This window comes from Podarcis liolepis (assembly GCF_965112155.1).
Source record: "Podarcis liolepis genome assembly, chromosome: 5".
In the NCBI taxonomy this organism is placed as follows: domain Eukaryota; kingdom Metazoa; phylum Chordata; class Lepidosauria; order Squamata; family Lacertidae; genus Podarcis; species Podarcis liolepis.
Window position 1 is genome coordinate 58,308,257 of NC_139556.1, and position 22,009 is coordinate 58,330,265.

Here is a 22,009-nt window from a genome sequence, read left to right on the forward strand (position 1 = left end):
TCAGGAGGAGGAGGGCCAAGAGGAGGGGCAGCAGCTACGTCTCAGCATGGCGCAAGCAGTACCCCTCAAGTACAAGGGGTTTTTGGAGGTTTTCTGCGAAAAGGAGGCTGACCAATTGCCACCTCACCGGCCCTACGATTGCGCTATTGACCTCTTGCCAGGGACAACACTGCCGCCTGTGAAGCTGTATTCCATGTCCGAGGAGGAGCTGCAGGAGCTCCGGGAATTCATAGACCACAATCTGCAGCGGGGATTCATCCGAGAATCGAAGGCTGTAGGGGGCAGTCCTGTGTTTTTTGTGAAGAAGAAGGACACGCCCCAAAAGAGGCTCATCGTAGACTTCAGATTCATAAACTCAAAAACAAAGCCCGCGGCCTTTCCCATGCCCAAGATCGACGACCTGCTCGCGACGGTGCGGAAAGGGAAGATCTTCACCAAGTTGGATCTCCGCGGAGCTTACAATCTCATACGTGTGCGAGAGGGTGATGAGTGGAAGACGGCCATGTTCACGCCGTTGGGCACCTACGAATACAGAGTTATGCCGTTTGGTCTCCAAAATGGCTCCCACTTTTTCCAAGCTTTTATGCATCATGTGCTGGCGGGACTCCTCTACAAGAAGTGCGTATGTTTCCTCGACGACATTCTGATCTTCTCAGAATCGCCGGAGGCTCACGAGAGCGACGTGAAGGAGGTCCTGCAGAGGCTACGGGAGCACAGGCTCTACGCCAAGTTGGAGAAGTGCCAATTCGACGTGACGGAGGTGGATTTTCTGGGCTATAGGCTGTCCGACAGGGGACTAGCCATGGACAGTGCCAAGGTCCGCGCGGTGTTGGACTGGAAGAGCCCGCGAAATCGGAAAGAGGTCCAGAGGTTCGTCGGCTTCGCCAACTTTTACCGCAAGTTCATCAAGGGTTTCGCCAAGGAGACGGCAGCTATCACGGACACTCTCAGCTCCAAGAAGAAGAAGTTCACCTGGACGGACCAAGCGGAGCAGTCCTTCAGGAGACTTAAGAGTCTCTTCGCGTCCGAAGAACAGCTGCTACACGTGAATCCTGGCAGGCCCATGAGGGTGGAGACTGACGCATCTGACAGAGCGGTGGGGGCCGTCCTCTTACAGGAAGACCCGCAGGGAAACTGGAGGCCCTGTGCTTTCTACTCCCGGAAGCTCAGCAAGTCGGAGCAGAACTACACCATTTGGGACAGGGAGTTGCTGGCCATCCACGCAGCTTTCAAGGCGTGGAGGCACTTTCTCATCGGAGCCAAGCACACCGTGCAGGTCCGCACGGACCACAAGAACCTAGAGTACTGGCGCACGGCGAAGCTACAGAGCCAGAGGCACATACGCTGGGCAGAGTTCTTTGCGGATTTCGATTTCAGGATAGAGTACATCCCAGGCGACAACAATGTCATAGCAGATGCGCTCTCCAGGAAACCGCAGTATCTCGAGGCAGCGGCACCGGTGGCAGCCAAGCACATTTTTGCACCGCAGGCGTGGGCGTGCGCTTCAGCCGCCGTGGACCTGGAGGCGGTGCGTCACGCGTTGCAGGCGGATCCATTCGCACAGTCCAAGATGGAAGAGGTGCGGAGGGGCACAGCGAAGGACGACGAGTTCCAGATACGCGACGGCCTGCTGACCCGTAAAGGTGCTCTCTACATTCCGGGAGACGATCTCCGCGCGAAAGTTCTGCAGCAGTTGCACGACGCACCCAGCGCTGGCCACTTCGGCAAGGAAAAGACGACAGAATTAGTGGCCAGAGACTTTTGGTGGCCCCAGATGCGAGGGGAGGTCGCGGAGTATGTCGCCAGGTGTGACACGTGCCAGAGGTCCAAGCCAGTGCACCAGAAGCCAGCGGGACTGCTGGAACCACTGGAAACGCCACTGCAACCGTGGGAGAGGGTGGCGCTGGACTTTGTCACTGATCTGCCCAGTTCGCGAGGCAAGACGGCGGTTCTTGTGGTTGTAGACCTGTTCACCAAGATGGCGCATTTCATTCCTTGTGCGAAGGTGGCGACAGCGGAGCAGACAGCCAAACTGTTCATCGACCACGTGTTCAAGGTGCATGGCTTGCCACGGTCCATTCTGTCTGACAGGGGGCGCCAGTTTGTGTCCGGTTTCTGGCGGAAGCTCCTAGGGATCCTGCACGTCAAAATCAACCTGTCGTCGGCGAGACATCCGCAGACCAACGGCCAAGCAGAGAGGGTCAACGCGATCATGCAGCAGTACCTGAGATGTTACGCCAATCAGCGACCCGCGGCTTGGGTGGATTACCTGCCGATGGCTGAGTTTGCCTACAACAACACGAAGCACGCGTCTACAGGGGTGACGCCGTTCTTTGCTAACAATGGAAGGCATCCCAGAACCTTCCCGGGGCTCGTAACGACGGGGGAGGGGGAGCCACAGGAAGCCGACCATTTCGCAGCAGAATTGCAAGAGGTGCACGACGAGCTACGGAGACATTTAGAGCTAGCTAAACAAGCCTATAAGGTGCAGGCCGACAAACACAGGAGGGAGGGGGAAGACATCCAGGTGGGAGACTGGGTATGGTTAGCGGCCCAAGCGGTGCCGGCCAAGTCGTTAGCTAAAAAGAAGCTAGGACACAGGCAACTAGGGCCGTACCAAGTTGAGGCCAGGATCAATCCCGTAGCGTTTCGATTGACCCTCCCCGAGGGTTCCAGAATGCACCCGGTCTTTCATAGGTCGATGCTCACCCCCTACAAGGCCCCACACAGATTTCAGGAGTCAGGGACGGCACCAGAACCAAGCAGGGAGTCGCCCAAGAGGGGGAGGTCACCTAAGGACGAACCAGTCAACGAGGTCACAGAGATTCTGGACTCGAGATGGGGGGAAGAGGGAGTAGAATATTTTCTCGCCAGGGAGGGCGCCCCGGCCAGCACCAACAGTTGGGTGCCAGACTACGCTTTGGACGAACCCCTCCTCAAGGACGAGTTCCATGCCCTTTTCCCACACAGGCCCATGCCAGCACAGTTTTTCGACGATTGGCTTTTTACGCCCACACTTTCCGCCAGCACCTTCCGAGGGTTCTCCTCCGCAGAGGAGACGACGCCAGAGTCGAGCCCTCCAAGGGGATCGTGTTCGGGGGTGGACACCGACCCTTCTTACTGGTGGGACGATCAACCAGAAGAGGACTGGCGCATGAGGTGGCGGGTGGGTCCTTGGCAAGCAGACCCCACCCAGGCAACAGGGGGAGGGGAGGACGTGAACATGTTGGGAGAGGACAATGGGTTCGAGTACACAAACAATGAACTGGAAGCAGAGGAGATCGACGTCGACGACCTGTGTCCGGCAGCGACCTCCGCAACGACGGAGCCCCCGGAACCTGCGCCCGAGCAGCGGGAGGGGGGAAGGGGGGGCTTCGAGGGGGGGATGGATGTCAGGGGTTCAGAGACAGAGACACAGGTGAGGGAGGAGACGGAGAGCGACGAGGAAGAATCCCAGGACAGTGAGGAAGAGGAGGACAATGACTTGAGATCTTCCATGAGTCTCTCAAGTGAATCGGAGGATTCTCAGGAGGGGGCGCCCCTAGTCAGGACAAGGGGGGTCACAGGGGGGACCTGCCAGGAGCAGGGAAGCAGCAGGGAAACCCCGAGCGGGAGTGGGAGATCGGGGCCGACTTCCCAGCAGGAACGAAGGGAAGAGAGGGGGGTTCCCAGTGTGACACACGGAGCGGAGCAGGAAAGAGACAGGGGAAGGAGATCTGGGGAGAACGTCCTGCCGGAAGAGGGGGAGAGTAGTACAGGGAGTAGTGTCAGTGTCAAAAGGAAGGTCAGGGGTAGCGAGCGCGCGCCAAGTTCAAATGTGGAGGCGCGCGGAAATGAAGAAAGCCCGGAGGAGGAGCCCAGCCCCAAAGCACGAAGGAGGGGGGAACAGGCATCTCAGGAATCCGCTTCAGGAGAGAGCAGGAGGGAAGGAACCCAGGGGGGCAGAAAGACCCTGCGGAAAAGGAAAGACAGGAAGAGGTGGTCTAGCACAAGCCTCTTAAGTTGGTGCAGGGGAGGGAGCGAGTCAGAGGGGACTTCAAACGTCTGACGTTAAAGACACGGGGCTGCACGCCTCGGTTGTGGAATCTATAATGAACTGCAATAAACATCCCTGTATATAAGAAGAGCTTGGCGTTGGTCTTTTGTGAGCTGAGACCTGAGGCAGCCCCTGACAGTTGCAAACCGCTGTGATATATTTTTATGATACAGCAGTATATAAATATTTTTTATAAGTAAGTACATAAATGGGATTCCTTGGGATTTATTTATTATTTGCCCCAGGCAGGGCAAGTAAATACTCCAAATAAATAAATAAATAAATAAATAAATAAACACACACACATAGTTAACATACACACCCTCTGAGGAATGGTGGCCAGGAGAGTGCTGCTGGTACCATTATTCTGTAGTGGCTAGAAGTTCTTTTTTTACTGGTAATTTGAAGTTTAAATTTGCTTCAGGCAGCACAGGCATGGAGCCAGGTGTTCTGCAGAGCTTTGAAAGAGCTGGGGTGGTGAGCTAGCTGGCAAGGCAAGGAAGCAGGGACCCAGCGGGCACAAATCTGTCAACTGAGGCAATAGCTCTGATAACTGGGTTTCTTTTGCAAGGCTGGTGTAGCTCTTTTTCTCATAGCCACTGCAATATGAGTATAATCTGTTCTCCACCTGGAAAGACCAAAATAAAGGAGCCAGGGAGTAAACTGTGCTTATGTCGCTCTGGACTTTTCATGTTTGTGGAGTTTGTAGGATCTGCTTTCCTATATGTCAATCATTGTTATGCCTTTATTCATTGGCTAAAACCAGTGAAAGTTGGGTGTAGACTAATTTATAGAACAAATGACGATAATGTCTGAACATTTTCCTGCACAGCTAGTGAGGGGGGAGCAAATGCCCATAGTGTGGGGTAGTCCTCTTCCCACTGAGCAGCTTCCCATTGGTCTGGTAGGTCATGGGTGTGTTCCAAATTTTCTCTTTCCTACATGCATTTCTCTCCCTCTGTTTTAGGAATTCTCTGGCACCGCCCTTTTTTCTCTTCTTATTCACTGGCTGTGTGGTCTCACTCTTCGATCATCTATCACATATTAAAGCCCCTCTGTCCCACTCCGCTCTTCAGCTGTTATCACTGGCTGCAGATGATGTCTTATGCAAATCTGTCCCTCACTCTGAGAAGTACCAGTGGGTGGGAGTAAGAGATATTGTATGCATGTAGGCTTTGTTCTCTGCGTGTATGTGCTGGGATGCACGGCCCACCTCCCATAACTCCGAGCAAACACAAATAGCAGCTTTGTGTATTTTGCATAAGCTAAACAGCAGAACACTTTCCAGCTGCTCCTTAAACGAAGGACAACTTCATGCTTTAACCCTCATGTAAGTAAATCTGTTGTCATGTTCAACTTCTGCTTTAGCATAGCTTTTAAGCATTGGCTTGTCTTAAAGATGTATAAACACTTCTACATAGAGGGTCTGAGTGGGAAGTGAGAGGGCTGTCCTCTGTCATCACACTTAATTAGATTCAGGCACTCCTTTATTCTGTTCTTGAGGCTTTCCTGTTGTACTTTTAAGTCACAATCTGTATCAAATGTTCAGCTCCAGCTGCTTTAAACAAAGATCGTACTTAAAAATGGAAAGTGAAACGGCTTTGTGGGTTACATTTTCAGCAAAATGTGAGCAATTTTCAGGGTGAAAAAGATTTACAAAAGTTTTAGCACTGCTTCAGTGATAGTTGACAGTGCAATCCTATGTATGTCTACTTAGAAAAAAAGACGAGTTCAGTGTGGTTTACGCACAGGATTGCAGCCTTGGGCTCCCAAATGTCTTGAGATGTTAGTCCTTATTCCCCTTGGTTTTGCCTGTTAAGACATTTAGATGTTACTGAAAGTTTGGCATCCCCTTTCCCCCAGTATTGCACTTGGATAATGCCCTAGGGAAAGCAACAGTTCCTTCAAGGCAAGTAGCTTGGTAAATCCATCCCTCCAGTTATGCTGTGGCAAATTAGTACTGGGCAGGGTAGGGACATGCTGGTAAAATGTTTAGTACAAGTGATTTAGCTGGTAAAATATTTGTATTTGCAAGATTTGTCCTTACCCTTTGCAACTTGTCCTTTTTAGAATAGGTATGACTGTGTGTGATCAAACTGGAGTGCCTGGCTGTGACACAAATTCTAATTATGCATTTTCTAGTTCAAGGATCTCTAGATGTTGTTGAACTATGATTCCCATGATTATAGGAGTTGTAGTCCAACACAGGGCAGGGGGAGGTTAGCCACCCCTGTTTTATCAACATCTCTTCCCCTCTTCTAACACACTTAGGTCCAATCCACAATTCGGGTTTTTCCCATGCCACAGCTTTTTCTGGCTTGTGAGGCACATAATGCATTTCCAGTCTGTTGTGATTTTTGTTTGCTCATTTGATATGGATTTCCATGTGAACCAGCCTCATGTTAACTGCTGGAAGTAGCTTTGTTCTTACACAACCAGTTTGCTACCCTTTGCCCTTCACCTTCCTCTCCTGCTCCATCTTTAATCTTAGGCAGGTGGGAGTGAATCTGTAGGCATGAAGTTTTATCCTCTGTTTTACTATACAACTCAAATGTTGATCATAACTGGGGGGGGGGGGGCGCCTCACTGCTTCTCAGTGCACACCTTCAAAATCCCTTTCTCCCAAAGCTTCAGTTTTTCTCAGGCGGAGGAGAAGAACTGATTGTAGTGGTGACTACATACACCCTGCAGTTATTTCTGGGAATAGAGATACTTCTTTCCCCTATGCAAATTAATTGAGAGCTATCCTTCTATTAACTTGCATGACTAAAAGAAAAGGCTACCCAGAAACTGGGTTGGGGGAATCTTATCTGCCAAGGATAACAGAATCCTTGGGGTGAGATTCTCCATCACCACCACCATTTATAGACAGCCACTATCTTCTTTCCTCCTATGCAAGCTAATGGAGGGATCACTCCATTATCTTGCATCAACTATCTGCTCAGGTGTGGAGGTGTGCTTGTAAGAAATGACCTTTCAAGCATCACCCACTCCCAAAGTTGTGTGATAAAGACAGGCAATTCTGTATGTGTGACTTCTTATTGCACTGCACAATGGCATGTAGCACAGAATTTGTGTTACAAGCAAGGGAGAAGCAGTGTTGCATTTCATACAGGTACCCTCCACAAGTTTTGAAATATAATTCTCATCCACACCAACCTGCATAGGTAGAGCTAAGGAGCCAGAGGCACATGTGTTCTTATAGTCAGGCCCTTGAATCACTCTGAACAGGTATCATTGCAGTGTAGTGCTGGACTAGGACTGAGGAGAATACAGGTCAAATTCCCATTCAGCCACGAACCTCACCACCCCACTTGCCACAAAGGGTTGTTGTGAGGCTAATATGGAGGTGAATGGCACCTTGAGCTCTTCACTGTAAGAAGGATATAAATGTAGTAAGTTATATGGAAATGGTAATCAGTTTCTGTCAGGTATAGGTAAGCTCAGCTTAGAAAGTAGGTGCTCATCCAGACTTCCTTTTGTGCCTCATTTCTAGAGATAGGTCCACTCTTTAAAGCTCCATGTCTGAGTGCTTCTTCCCCTGCCACCCTGGCTGTTTCCCCACGAAAACCTACTCTTTACCACTATATTGTGGTGGGACATAAGAACTGCTTTCTATGCAGGGAGAGGAGAGGAGAGGAGAGGAGAGGAGAGGAGAGAGGATGGGGCAAAGTTGCATGAGTCTGACTTGCTCCTTTCTCATCCAGTGAAGAAAAATGTTCACATAAACAGGGTCATGTGATTATGGAACTGACAGTATCATGAATACTTGTAATTTAGAGTATAACAAGAATGTCAGTCACAGTTTAAGTTACCCAGTGGATTCAGTCTGAGTTCTATGATGAGGAATGGTTTGCAAAATATTATTTCTTTCATACTTGTTTAAAGTATTTTATATCCCACCCCATATCAAATCAGTCTTGGAGAGGAGTACAAAATTCATTTAAAACAGCAATCACATTCATAACGCAAGAATAAAAAACCATAAATAGCACCCATAATCATAAGAATGCTCTTTCACCTGGAGAATATGTGAATTGGCCCTGGGACAGTTCCCTTTCTGGGATTAGCATCTTTATGGTGCCAAGGATAACCAATTTTCCTAGGATCAGGGAGGGGTGAGGACAGGATTGTGGGAAAGGACAGCGTGTTAGTGCAGGGAATATATATCCTACTTGAGACTTCCTTTGGTTTCTTGCAACTTCAGCAAATACTACACATTTTCTAGCTTTCATATGAGACCATAAGAGCTAGAGGTTTTTTTAATTAAAAGAAAGGCAGGATTGTCAAGTAAAATCAAATTTATTTCGAATTTAAATAGAATTACGTTGATTGCATTGTGCAGAAGAGTTGCGTAAGAACAGCATATTATTGGCTTAGATCGCAGCAAGTTTAACAGAGCCAAACTTGCAAGAAACAGGAAAGATAATATGATCAACCATATAGAAAATATGTACACAAGTGAGAAGCAGGATATCTCTTGCACATCCTTCCGTGGCAAGAGAGTCATGGAAGCATGATTCATAGTTTGAATGCCAAATATATTACCAGCTCTTGTCACAACACCCAAGGGATTTCCAGGCACTTTTGCCGTCTGACTTTGAAATCCTGCTAGGTGAGAGAGAGAGGAAGTGAGTTGGAAATCTGTGGCATGCCTGCTCCTCCTTCTGTGCCCACTAGTCCCATAGGGCAACCACATTTTTTCTGCGATGACTAGAAAGGTTGTGTACCAATCACTTGTGCAGAATTTTTTTCTAGGAAGCACTGGTACCTATAGAGGGAGAAGTATCAGTGGAGCCATCAGGGCAACATTTTGGAGCAGAAGTCTGGGGCCCCCGCTCGGGCGTATGTACAGAAGGGACACTCCAACCTAAAATGCACAGGATGACTTACCTCACATTTTGAAGTTAATACTTCAATACTTGAAGTTCATAATTTGAAGTAAATACACCTTATGATCTAAAGAGGAGCTGTCTGTCAGACAATTAAGTCCAGAGTCTAAAATGTACCACTACAGGTTAGAGTGTCTCTCCATGCCTTTGAGAGGCTTCACTTTGACTTGGCCAGTGCTCAGGTACCAATGATTCACCGAGAAGGTTTTCAAAGCTCAGCTTGTCGGCTTTCCAGGCCTGTGAGCACATGCTCCTTCCCCTTGCCCAAGCATCCCAGACATCTTGGTGATGCTGTGGGGAAATGCCTTCTGAGGCATGTCAAGGGAGAGGCAAGTTCAGACTGGGTGTCTTGCATGGCTCCTGGAGTGTTAATAAAATCCAGAGGCATAGCTGTGATGCATCTGTCGTAGCAAAGCAGTAGCGACACGTCCTGTGGAAGACTTAACCACTTTTGAGTGTTCATAATAAGTTGTCACTGGAATGGTTTGGGGAGCATTATATCAGGAAGACTCGGGGCTTCTGTTTTGTTATGGGTGGATTTGTTGCTGTAGCAGTGCATGTGGTGGGCTGGAGCTCACCTCCCAATACCAGATTCTCTACTGCTTGCCTGGGCAGGGCAAACACATTAGCAAGTTGAGGCCATGCTAGTACACCAACAAGAACACTGGAACGGCAGCAGCAGTCCAGCAGATGTGCTGTCATGGCCCCTCTCTCACCGCCCCCCTGGCCCAGCCCTCTTTGCATAAACAACAGCCTGTGTCAGAAGTGTGGCTTAGCCCCACCATGCATGTTCTGCTGTTGCTTCCTTGTCTATGGTCACATCCACACCATACATTTAAAGCATTCTTCTACTGCTGTAAAAATCATGGTGTCCCCCCCCCCCAAAAGAATTCTGGGAACTGTAGTTTGTTAGGGGCACTGGCAATTGTAGCTCTGTGAGGGGTCTCTTAACAACACTCAGCACTCTTAACAAACTACAGTTTCTGGGGATTCTCTGGGGGAAGCCATGGCAGTCTGAAGAGGTAGAAGAGTGTTTTCAATGTATGGTGTGGTTGTGACTCACTGCTTTGTGCTCCAGATAACCCTCTGCTGAGGAAAAGATAGTCCAGGAAACATTATTCGAAGGAGATGAGACAAGTGTTAATCGGCAGCATCACAGATACCAATCACTGTTAAGCGCTAGACTATAACATCAGATGCACTCACCTTTCTGTGCCGATGAATATCAGAAAACTTGGCTGAAAGAAAAGCCAAAGCAGAATGTTTACCTCTTAGAAATTTCCTCCTAGGCCTCTCTAGCACTTGGTAGGTCTACCAATGGGTTCTATTCCAGATTACAGTTTTTGGAGATAGTACTGCATCACATTTCTCAGAACCAGAGTGCCTGTAAGTAATTATAATTAGTGCTTTTGAAAATGTTCTTTGACTTGTGCAAGAATTGTAAGAGATGCAATTTGGGGAAATTCTGGTTGCAAAATCTGACTTTCCTTGCACAATGCAGACTGTGCATCAGGGACTGCAGTGTGGCGATGATGGGAGAGAATGATGGTAAGTGTGGGAATTTCATACTACATGTGCCCAGGGCGGGACAGAGGTTAGCAGTCATGGAAACAGATTAGGACAAGGAGCAGAATGAGGACCTCTGCTAACAACTGGAAGGCCTTCTGCATATATGCTAACAATGTGCATGGCACATCACAGTATACAAGCGGAGTACAGTGGTGCCCCGCAAGACGAATGCCTCGCAAGACGAAAAACTCGCTAGACGAAAGGGTTTTCTGTTTTTGCGTTGCTTCGCTAGACGAATTTCCCTATGGGCTTGCTTTGCAAGATGAAAACGTCTTGCGCTTTTTTTTAAAGCTGCTTGAAGAGGCGCAGTTGCAACGGACCATGCTTCGCAAGACGAAAAACATTGCAAGACGAAAAGACTCGCGGAACGAATTCTTTTCGTCTTGCGAGGCACCACTGTATTGCCCCAAGGATTTTCTCATCCAAAATTGGACACAGGGAAGCAATATGGAAAGGGGAGGCAGGGGACTCCTCCACATTGAGCATTCTCCATGGATTGCTTTCACAAAGCTTACATGGAATTTATATCTCTCTCTCCACCTCCCGCCATTCTTTATGGAGCATTTGTTCTGATTTACTTGCAGGATAGTTATGTGACAACCAGCGCACATTCTGATATCATTGGGAGTGTTTATACATATTCATCATTCTACCATCCCACACTTCTCAGTGCATTTCGTCGTCAGTTTCCTAACTGCAAAAGCCAATTGTTGTTGGTTTGTGTGTGTGTGTGTGTGTGTGTGTGTGTGTGTGTATTTGTTGCACTAGGGCAACAGAGCAGTGTAATCCTCTTGCATAGTGCAATCCTAAATTTACAGGATGCACTGGAATCCCTCCTGTAAAATACAGTCTGGAGGCATCCGTGGATAAACAAGAAAAGATTGTACAATTACTTCAGTAGCATGTGGCTTTCTTACAGTAGGACAACGTGGGGGTTGTGCCAAAGGCTTCATGCAAAGCATGAGGTTTTGAGGAAGGATTTTAAGAAACAAAAGGGGGGAGGTGGCATCCTTCTTTTAGGTAACCTTTACTGACTGTTGCCCATCTCATATCATGGCTGGGAAGATGTGAGTGGTGAAATGAAATTAACCTTCGTTAGCTTTTGGGGTGACAGCTGCAAGCATCCATTTTCCATCTAGTGGCATTGTTGCTTCAGAGGCCATTGTAGGCTGACTTGAGTGTGTGGTTCAGTGCTACAGAGACCACTTACATATTGCCAAAAAAAGAGGGAGAGAAAGGGCACAGATCTGTATAAAATAAGCACATGCTGATTTATAAGTGCAGACACAAAATGAAATTACAAATAGGAATAGAGCACACCTCACCAGACTGCAGAACACTGTGACCAGCTGCTGTCCAGCAGCTAAATGTTGATAGGCAAGTTCAAGGCTTCTGCTCTCCTTTCTTATGGTTATTTATCTTTAAACCAGACTTGGGACAGAACAGCACTTCACATAGAGGATGCCTTCAAACAGAGAACGGTAATGTTTGGTACGTCACCACTCTAACATGCACACCTCTGCCTTGTTGTGGTCTGATGTAATTTGAAATCAACACAGATTGTCTGAAAGGTTTGGCTGACATTGATTGGGAGGGGTTGGAGAAAGAGCCCCTAATTACATATGCCCTGCTTGCCTGTCAGAAGTCTTAGAAGACTAGTTTGTACATTGGGTTCTTCTAGGTCTCTATCTCCACCATGAGGTCAAATGATGCATTACATGGTTTACCTTCTGTTTTTCATTTTAACCGTGAAGTCATGGCTAGCAGCAACCGGTCCAGAAAGGTGCACTTTTAATCTAGCATGGGGGTGGGGGGTGGGGTGGAGGATACTGTGCAGTATTTACAGCTTTGCTGGCTCTCTTATTCCTCCTACTGTTTGTCATTTGTGAGCAGCCCTTTAAAAAATCTGCATCACAGAGAGGCAGACAGAAGATAAACAAGGGAAGCTGTGTTTGGTCCATAAAGGGGGTGGGCAGATCATCCACAGTTCAGCGAAGAACTTTATTTGGGCCAAGCAAAACATCACAAAATTTTAAGTATTTTTTTTTTAAATCATTTTAGTATTGGTACACAATAATAAAACGAAGAGAAAATGTGAATCATAAGTTTGTATTGGGAACAGAGGGAAAGAACAGATAGAAATAATACACTGTGATAGAAAATTAATTTATTGTAAATAAATTATAAGGAGCTATATCCTCTGCTACTTTTTCATTCTGTAATTGTATAAACATGGACCATCTTTCGATACATTAAAAAAAACCATTTTAGTCATTTGTTTGCTTTATCTACAAGACTGTTTTCTGCAGCCATTCCATAACTGTTGGGAGATTTTTATATTTCCAAAATTGGGCATACAAAATTTTGCTGTTTTGCTGTGTGGTGGGGGTAGGGAGAGAAAAAGGGTGAATGGTTGTAGTCCAAATGCCACAGTTGTAATATGAAATATAGGAGGAAATAACAGACTTGCATGCAGGATTGCAACTTTAATTGAATCAGGCTCAACTAGAATCTGTACAGGTGTCAGGTTGCACCTGCTGAGTCAAAACACACACAGTGGCTCAGCCATTCCGCTTCCCACTTTTAAAATATAAAATCCAATCGTTACCTGGATCTGTCCCTGTCCTTAAGTGAAGCACAAACATTCCTTGTTGGATTGAGAAGTCAATTAAAGAGAAGCATGACAGTTTTTGTATTCGCAAAGCTGCAGATTGATTTTAAGGTGTATACAAGGATAAAGGAAAAGTCAGTAGAAATCAAATTGAGTAACATACTTACTTGTCAAATGGAAGTATATCAAAATATTAAGGATGGGCAAACTTTACCCCATTTATGCCCTGTGGGTTAGCTCTGCTCCCATGCTTATGCTCTGCCTTTCTTCAACTTGGAGAATTGCTAAATTTAGTTTCAGAACTGGTCCAAGCACAGTTTGCCTCAGCTTTTAGGATCCTTCTGTTCATATGCTTGTTGTTGTTGTTGCTACGTATTATTAAGGTGTGCAAATACTTATGGGCATTGAGGAAACACAGCCGGCACCCAGAAAAATCACAAGGCCATTGTGTGCACCATCACATCAAGATGATTTTTTGTACTCTGTTTCATTAACATACATAACCACTAGTGCAACCTGGCAACCTGGATGCTGGGGCCAGGGGCAGGGAAAGACTCAAAGAAATGGAAGAGGCTTATGGCTAGGGCAAGTGGCTTCAATGCAGTCTACCAATAAAAAACGGAAGGATAGGCAACATAGGAAAGTGGTCAGAGGGACTGAAAACAAAGACCAATTGGATGGAATGTGGTTTTTATTTTTCTTCTTTATTAATAAGAATTAGAACTCCCTGGGTTCCCTACAAATCAAGCCTTGTTCTAGAGAGGAATGAATGTGTTCATTCCATACAACAGAGCTAAGGGTCCTTTTATTTTCCTGAACGGGGTTCTTATATACATTCTCTGGCTCTGAATCACATGAAGCATAGTTCTTGTGTGTATCTGATCATCATGCATGTACAGTATGTAATTTTGAGAAGGTTTTTTTGCTGTATTGTTAAACAATTTTTGAAGGGGGAAAGGAAGGCTAGCAGATTGCTAAGGTATCAGTGGCATACCACAAACAAGACAAGTTAATTTGCAGCCCCCAAATCTGAGGTGAACTTAATATAGGGAGAACTTTATAAGCTTCCTTTATTTTGGTCCACAGAAAAATAATTACAGGGCTATAGCTGGAGTGGAAAGTCTGCTAACTCAGCCTCCTTTCCTGCTTAAAATCTTCTAGCTGTCCCTAATGGAAAGACCCCACAACTTTTCCTGAGTAATCCAATCGGCTGTTCAATTATCCTTGCATTTAGGAGGTTTTCCATTATATTGAACTTACATCTGCTGCATTTCAACCTCAACTCATTATTCCTCACCCTGCCTCAAGCTGTTATCCTTAAAGCAGTTATTAAGACTTAAAAATAGCTATCAACCCTTGTCCTTTTTCTCCCAACTTAAGCATGTAGAGTTCCTTATATACCATACATTCCATTTTTCATTGTTCTCTTTTTAAGGCTTAAAAGCAGTGATATAAAGGCCAGTTTGCATGACCAGATTGATCCACTCACTCTACTTTTTCAACACAACCATCACACCAACTATATCAGCTTTCCTCAATCTGCCTTTCAGGTGTTTTGGGCTCTAATTCCAGTAATCAGAGATAACAAGAGTTGGAGTCCAGTGACATCTAGGGGGCACCAGATGCGAAAAGGTTAAACTATACCCGTTGTCTTCAAGCTTTTCAGACCCAGGACCCACTTTGCACCCAAACATACATTTGGGGATCCCTTTCTGAATCGTTTACCGTATATTTTCATAGTGGTAGTGCTCATGTTATGACTCACTAGTGGGTTCGGACCCACCAGTCGAAGACCATTATTCAAGCCACTTTCAGCATCCCTGGGATGTGTGTATGTGTGTGAAGAGAGTTCTACAAGTCAGTGCTATTCAGGTGTGCCCCAAAGGACTTCAAGCATAAGGATTGGCGAGTTTCTGCCTGCTACACTGCATTCGTGATCAAATAAGGTGTAGGCAGTTAGGAGGGGCACCAGGCTTAAAAAACAAACCATTCATGTCGATGGAGAAAATTGAAAAAACCATAATGAGTGATTCAACCAAAATTCGGAATGGAAGACCCATAATGGTTTACTCAAAGGCTCTTGTTTCCAAAGCTCATTGTAAGTGCACAACTCCTATGTGGGTCAGAGATCTGCTGCAACTCCGATACATACATCTGCAACTCAAAATGTCTGCATCAGACCCTGAAAATCTGGCAAACACAAATCTTTCCTCATAATATTTAGCAGATGCTTCTAAATATGTTTCCCACCTGTCATCTTATTAGGTGTTACAGCCCCACCTTTCCCCATTTATCTTACAATTGCAACCATCTCTGTTAAATACCTTCACATTCAAAAGGTAACTGAGAGCTGTCTTGTGAGCCAAGTGTTGCCAGATGTGAGAGAGTCCAGTCAGAGAATCTGAAAGATAGATAAGGAATCCTGGACTGGTGTTTCTTCAGGCTCTAGTGGCCCAGTGCATATGTTTGACATGGGGTTCAAAGCTAGCCCGCATTATGCATAGGGAATGCCTGCCTGAAATGTTTTTCCTCACCTCTTGAATATAACAGCCACCTGATCCTCAAAGGGCCCAGTGTTAGGACTTGAGCCTGAAGCAGAGTGTGAACCTTGAGAATGTCAGGCGAGATTCCACCTGTGCACCATCACCAGCCTCTGGCCAAAAAGGCAATTCCCATTAGCCTCAAGCAGCATGGCCGGTGGTCAGGGATAATGGGAGTTGTAGTCCAGCAACATGTAAAAGGCCACAGGTTCCTCATTCTTTCTGTAGGATGACCACCGAGACCTGCAATAAGCTTATTGAATATCACTAAGAAGAAACTCTCCCAATGACAGTGCCTAACTCCATAAGAAATGTTGCCAGGCAGGCCTGTTCTCTTTTCTGAGTATCATGATGATTTGACTTGCTGGTCTTCCCTGATGCAGATCTGCCTCCACCACAAGTACTAATGTCCAGTATTGTTTGCTTTGTGGTCTCTTGAACCCTGATCCACAGAGACTACACTGGAGCCAGATCTGGACCTCATGCAATAAGACTGTACTAGTCACCTGCTAGTTGGGCGAAGGAGCAGTCATGGAGATTAATTGGTATGTGCTAAGAGCAACGCAAATTCCTCCTCTTAGAGGCAGAAGAGCCCTTACATTTGGAGGGAGAAGGAGGAAGCAGCCCAGCCACAATTCCTGCATCTGATAGAGACACCGCGGTTACGGGGAGGTGCCAAGGCTGGGAGTGGGACCGTTCTGCCATCAGATGGGAAAGGGAGGGCAGTCAGCTAGCCCCCAGAGGGCTTGCAATTATACTGCCCCCTGAAGTTTTGAAGGCTGTGCTTCACAATACATTGCCAGCTCAATTATTTTTGAAATGGTTCTTACAATGTGGTCTACAAACTGGTGTTGGACCAGTTGTATCAATACATCTCACAGCCCTAGCCTGAAACAGGGAGGCCTGCTCTACCAGTGTTTGCTCCCCGTGTTATTTAGAACCCTGCTCAAACACATGGAATAGAGTAGGCTCCCCGCTTCAGAACCTCTGCCCCAATGTGTGGAAATTGACATGGATGTGATGAAAGGGAAGGGGCCAGTGAGCACTGCCCCATCTAACTGTGTGAGTAAGAATGCCTAGATTACCCATAGACTGATCCAAGGTCACCCAGTAATTTCGGGGCTCGTTTGAACCTGGGTCTTTGCAATCCTAGTCACAACACACTAACCACTGTACCACACTGGCTAATCCGTATCAGTAAAGCTTAGATGAAACCCAGCCTTGCTCCAGTTGACTTGGGGATGAAAAAGACGGTGTAGACATACCAGCTTCACATGATAGATGCATGACTTCCTCCATGAAGCCTCCTGTTTCTCTTGACACAAACTGGGGTTCTAATAATTGGTTATAAACTTATAGTTCAAGGTCTTCTAGAAGTTGCTGAACTACAACTCCCACCAGCTCCTACTGGCATGACCAATGACCAGGGATGATGAGAGTTGTAGTTCAGCAACATCTGGAGGACCAAAAAACCCCCACTCTTGCCATGGTGTCTTGCCTAAGTGTCAGGTTATACCATCAAATGGTAAAACATTTGCTGGACTGTCTCACATCAGGCTGTGCTGGACTAGGGTGGAGGTTTGTGTGTTAGACTGTTCCCCCTATGCAAGGCGGGAGGTGTCATAGAAAAGTAGTATGTCAGGAAAAAAGGTTGCCTTCTCTTGATGTTATTTATACCATGTTGGCCTTAGGAAGGAAAAAATCATCTTGAATTGATAGGCTCTGGGTGAGCCTGCTGGAGAATTAGTGTCTGCAAAGTTCAGTCTGCCTCATGCTCATCACATACCCATAAATTTCTTTTTATCTGAAGCTCAGCAAACCCATCTGTTTTCTTTAATTTAATCCAGGAGGGGAAAACATTGTTCTGTCATAACTCAGTTTTTCTACTATTATGCATGTTAAAAGACATTTTAATAAGAAAACATATTTGATATTCATAATGGTTTCTGACATTTTAAATTATATTCTATCTTGTCTTCTGTATTTAAAAATAACAAACATGAAAGTGTGGCTGAGTCATCAGTTGAGCCCAGAAATTAATGAGTAGCAAACATTAATATAGACAGACACAACATCTGGTCGTAACCTGTTATTTGTACAATGAATGAAAAGTAAGAATCCTCTACACTAAGCAAACTCGTTCTCTGTTGATCCTTATGTAGCCACAATGGCACCTTCCATGCACAGGGTAGAGGTAGCAACTGGATTGGGAAAAGCCCAAGGTTTGCAGAAGTGCACAATTTAAAAAAAAACAACAAAACCTTTACCAAAAAAATCTGAAGAGGAGGGGATTTGGAAGAGAGTCCAGTGAAGATGGAGATGGGCACAGAGCCCTGGCTTGCTGGGGATGGGAGAGATGGAATGGAGTATCTTGGAAGAGGTACGTAAGAATAATTCTGCTGGATCAGGCCAGTGGCCCATCTAGTTCAGCATTCTGCTCTCATAGTGGCCAACGAGATGTCCATGTCCATCAGAGCTTTTCAAACTGTGTGTCACGAAACATTAGTGTGTCTTTTGCAGTGTGTAGGTGTATTGCACAAACGCTCTCCACATTCCTCCCGGGGCTGGAAAAGGGTTCGTTTAACCTCCAGTTTGCTAGTAAAACTGAATTACTGTGTGGCAAAATGATAAAAAAGGTAAAGGGACCCCTGACCATTAGGTCCAGTCGCGGGCGACTCTGGGGTTGTGGCACTCATCTTGCTTTATTGGCCGAGGGAGCCGGCGTACAGCTTCCGGGTCATGTGGCCAGCATGACTAAGCCGCTTCTGGCGAACCAGAGCAGCGTACGGAAATGCCGTTTACCTTCCTTCCAGAGCGGTACCTATTTATCTACTTGCACTTTGACATGCTTTCGAACTGCTAGGTTGGCAGAGGTGTAAAATGATACATGTCTATAAAAGTGTGTCACCAGCATGAAAATGTTTGGAAAGCTCTGCTGTAGGTTACCACTGGCTGGAACTATGAAGAGAAGCACTCTATGCTGCAATATTTTGTTCCACATCGCACTTCTATTGCAGAACTCATTTTACAGCTTCTGAATATATTGGAGGGGGCAGGAGTGTGTGCAAAGCAAATTGTTAAATGTAACAGTTTTTAAAATTATTATTGTCCTGCCCTTCCTCCAAGGAGCTCACGGTGGCGTACATCATACATCCTCACACCAGTCTTGTTCAGTTGGTAATCCTAAGAAAGTGGCTGCCCCAAGGCTAACCAGTGAGCGTCAAGGGAGCAGACATTGGAATCCTGGTTTCCTTGGTCTTAAGTGCAACACTCTGGCCACCAAACCACACTGACTTTCTAGCCTAGCTAAGCTAGGCTGAGTAAGAGTTTGTGGAATGTAGCTATGACTGCATCTAGATAAATATAGCAAAGCCAGCCTTGCGAATAAGCCCACTAATGCTACCAGTCTGTGTGAAATTTCACTAGCCCTCTTGCCCAGATCCATGTTAATTTTAAAAGCTCCTTAAAAGGAAAAGGCAGGGGGAAAACAACCTTTATTCTACAGCCTGATCCTGCGTGTGTTTACTTGGAAGAAAGTTCCTCTATATCCAGTGATACTTACAAGCCAATGTGCATAAGATTGCACTGTTGATCTTATGCCCTTAAAACACACTGGTTTATTTTAATTGGTTGTTTTTCCCCCAGAATTAGATAAAGGACCTTACCAGTGTTTCCACACAATTTTTAGACCAGCAAATAAGGGATAATCTAATTTCCTTGAAAAATCCAGTCATACACTGCTCAATGTCAAAATTGCAAGGCATAGGAGGAGATTGAAGAGCTAATTCCTGAACCCTTCTTTTATTCTTGCAGAATTCTGCAAAACAATTGAACCTCAGGATATTACAGTAGCAGAGCGGTGTGCAGTAGTTGCTGCCAAGATAATATAAAGCAAGGGGGGTATATAAAGCCCTGTGTAGATGGGCTACAGTGAGAGGATGGTCCCTTCTGATTCCCAAGAGAGGAGTTGTTGTTGTTGCTGCTGCTGCTGCTGCTGCTGCTTCTTTGTCTGGGCTGCTTTTCTCTCAAAGGGGCTCAAGGTCCCCATGGGAAGAAAACCACAGCAAACCACAGTTTGAGGGTTCAGGTCTGACATGCTTGTACCAAATTTAAAATTGCTGACTTTACAGAAAGTCAGGGCAACATCCAAAGTTGCTTTAAAGATTGCTGGACTGTAGGAAGAGATTTTCTCCAATAGGTGGAGTATCTGCTTCAGGTTTGTTTTATGATGGCACATTCACAGCTGAGCTGGCCTCCCAACAGATGAAGTGGGAAGAGAGCAAGAGCGATTGTGCTGTGTTTATTGTGGAAACATGCCACGTTTTAGTAGATTTACAAGCAGCTCATTGGAGCGCCTGATTGCTCTGCAGTTTTGCTTTCAGTCCGTTATTCTTGCTGATATGTTGCTGGTATATATCTCACTGAGACTGCAAAAGATTCTTTCAGAGACATGACGTGGGCCAAAGCACGGAAGATAGAAACCAGCTGTTGGGCAGCATTTCTTCCAGCGGCTTGAGGAATTCCAGCAGGCTGCAAGAGTCTGATTGGGGATTGCCATATACTGGCTGCCTTTGCAGCTATGTTGGTCAACGCTGGCTGAAGTGAGGTTTTCATGGCAGTGATTTTTGTGCTGACATTAATTTGTGATCCTTTTGGTAATTCAGGATGACACTGTTCTCCCTAAATGGGGAAATTAGCAGGATAGGATCTTGCTCCTTTCCAGATAATTCACAGTCCTATTTTCAAGAGAAGGGATCCTTATATTTAAGCTCCACACAAGTACTCCTTTCTGTGCAGTATCTTGAAATATTTTTAATCCCCCCCCCCCATCTTAAGAATCCAGTTCCATGTTTAGTTTTTACTCCCACAATTGGATCTTGCATCTCTAAGCTTCCGTGCCTTGAATATGTCTTGTTTCTGGTCAGGTTTAACCCCCCCCCCGCCCCGGTTTTCAATGTCTTAGATATAAGACAATAGAAAATCACTGGCCCTGTTGGGGCATCATGCTAAGCCATAGTTTATATCCTGCTGCAGCTGTGAGATTGGCCAGGAGTGATGCAGCATCCCAAGTGCTCTTTCTGAGCAGTGTGTGGGGAGCTGCCTGGTAAGCCTGGTCCTGATTTCTGAGGATTGGGTCCTCGCTGTTGGCTTTCCTTTTGCCAGCAGAACTTATGCTGGGCTGCCAGGTCACTTGACAAGCTGAATGGGCTTCGGATCCAGTGTAAGCCTCTCCCTCCCAGTGTTCCCACCCTCACTACTGCCCCAGAATGGCCCCTTTTCAGGGCTTGCATCAGTTTAAGATCCACTGTGCTTGGCTGAGCCAACTAAGCCTGGATGAGGGACTGAAGCCAGTATGTCTTCAGCTGAGCCAAGGTTGGAGACTTACGCTGGTGTAGCTCAGCAGAACCAGGAACCAGCCAGCTGAGCTGAAGATCCACCACATCCTAAGCCATTCAGTGGATCTGGGCTCAGGGTTGCACCCTTTAGTGATGCTGAAAATGTTGCAAAGAAATAAATGAAATGGTTAAGCATTTTTAATAGTAGCTTTTTGTGTAATGGCAAGGAAAAACCTGACACAGAAACAGACAGATTTTGCATTATGATAAAAGAAAGAAAATACATAAATTATGTGCATTGTCCACATGGCTGAAAAGCAGTCCAGGGCAGAGCAGATGCCTTGCTCATGTCATGGAAACATCATCCCTACATTGTGGTTAATGGGCAACCACAGCCAACTTCTTAGTCAGGAGTTGTGACTGGACACTTTTCTGGATGTGGTTCCTTACTTCAGATTATAGGGACAAGAATCTGCCATGCACTGAGTCAGACCATTGGTCCATCGAGCTCAGTATTGTCTCCACTGACTGGCAGTGGCTTTCTGAGATTTCAGGTCTCTCTTGAAGTTGAGACCTTGTGCAATTAAAACAGCTTCTCTAACCCCTGAGTTATGGACCTTATCTCAGCAGATACGTGAAAGACTTGTGGACAAGGCTTTTAGTTGTTTTTCTTTACACCTTCCATCTCCTGTTTTCGCAGGCCAACCAGCATATAAGGTATAATTGTCTTCCCATCTCTATAAAATCTTTGGGCTGTATTGTTTTCCTCCCCCAGTAATTTACAAAGCAAACTATTGTTATGTTCTTGAAGGGAGCATGGAAAATATGCCACTAAAAGCAACTCAGTCCGAGAGAAACTGTTTTCAGACCTTCAAGAATGAGAAACACAAGGGGAGAGCTGCATGATGAACATGATTTCTTCCATAACATAAAGACTCCAAACTCAGCTATTTCCCTGGAGGCAGCAGTTGCCCTTTTATTCCTTGCAGAGGAGAATCTATGCAAACATAGAATCAACACAAGCA

General features: G+C 46.0%; 1 protein-coding gene and 1 long non-coding RNA gene across 14 annotated transcripts in view; one reads left to right on the forward strand and one right to left on the reverse strand.

Annotated features, from left to right (window-relative positions):
• SH3PXD2A (SH3 and PX domains 2A) overlaps positions 1-22,009 on the forward strand; it is a 260,873-nt gene that overhangs the window by 123,294 nt on the left and 115,570 nt on the right. For 2 of the 13 annotated variants that reach the window (XM_083505050.1, XM_083505051.1), the window contains exon 1: positions 5,103-5,366. The exons of the other annotated variants lie outside the window; for them this stretch is intronic. In XM_083505050.1, coding sequence (XP_083361176.1) covers positions 5,227-5,366 — 140 coding nt within the window. In that variant the 5' untranslated portion in view covers positions 5,103-5,226. Of the gene's footprint in view, positions 1-5,102; positions 5,367-22,009 lie in introns of those variants that run through there. 13 annotated transcript variants of the gene reach the window in all.
• The window catches only part of LOC310707756, a 30,290-nt gene that overhangs the window by 3,075 nt on the left and 5,206 nt on the right, over positions 1-22,009 (reverse strand). The window contains exons 2-6 of the long non-coding RNA XR_014526718.1: positions 15,433-15,509; positions 11,823-11,962; positions 10,135-10,312; positions 8,058-8,138; positions 7,196-7,409 (exon numbers count right to left, since the gene is read on the reverse strand). This is a non-coding gene — a long non-coding RNA (uncharacterized lncRNA). The remainder of the gene's footprint in view (positions 1-7,195; positions 7,410-8,057; positions 8,139-10,134; positions 10,313-11,822; positions 11,963-15,432; positions 15,510-22,009) is intronic.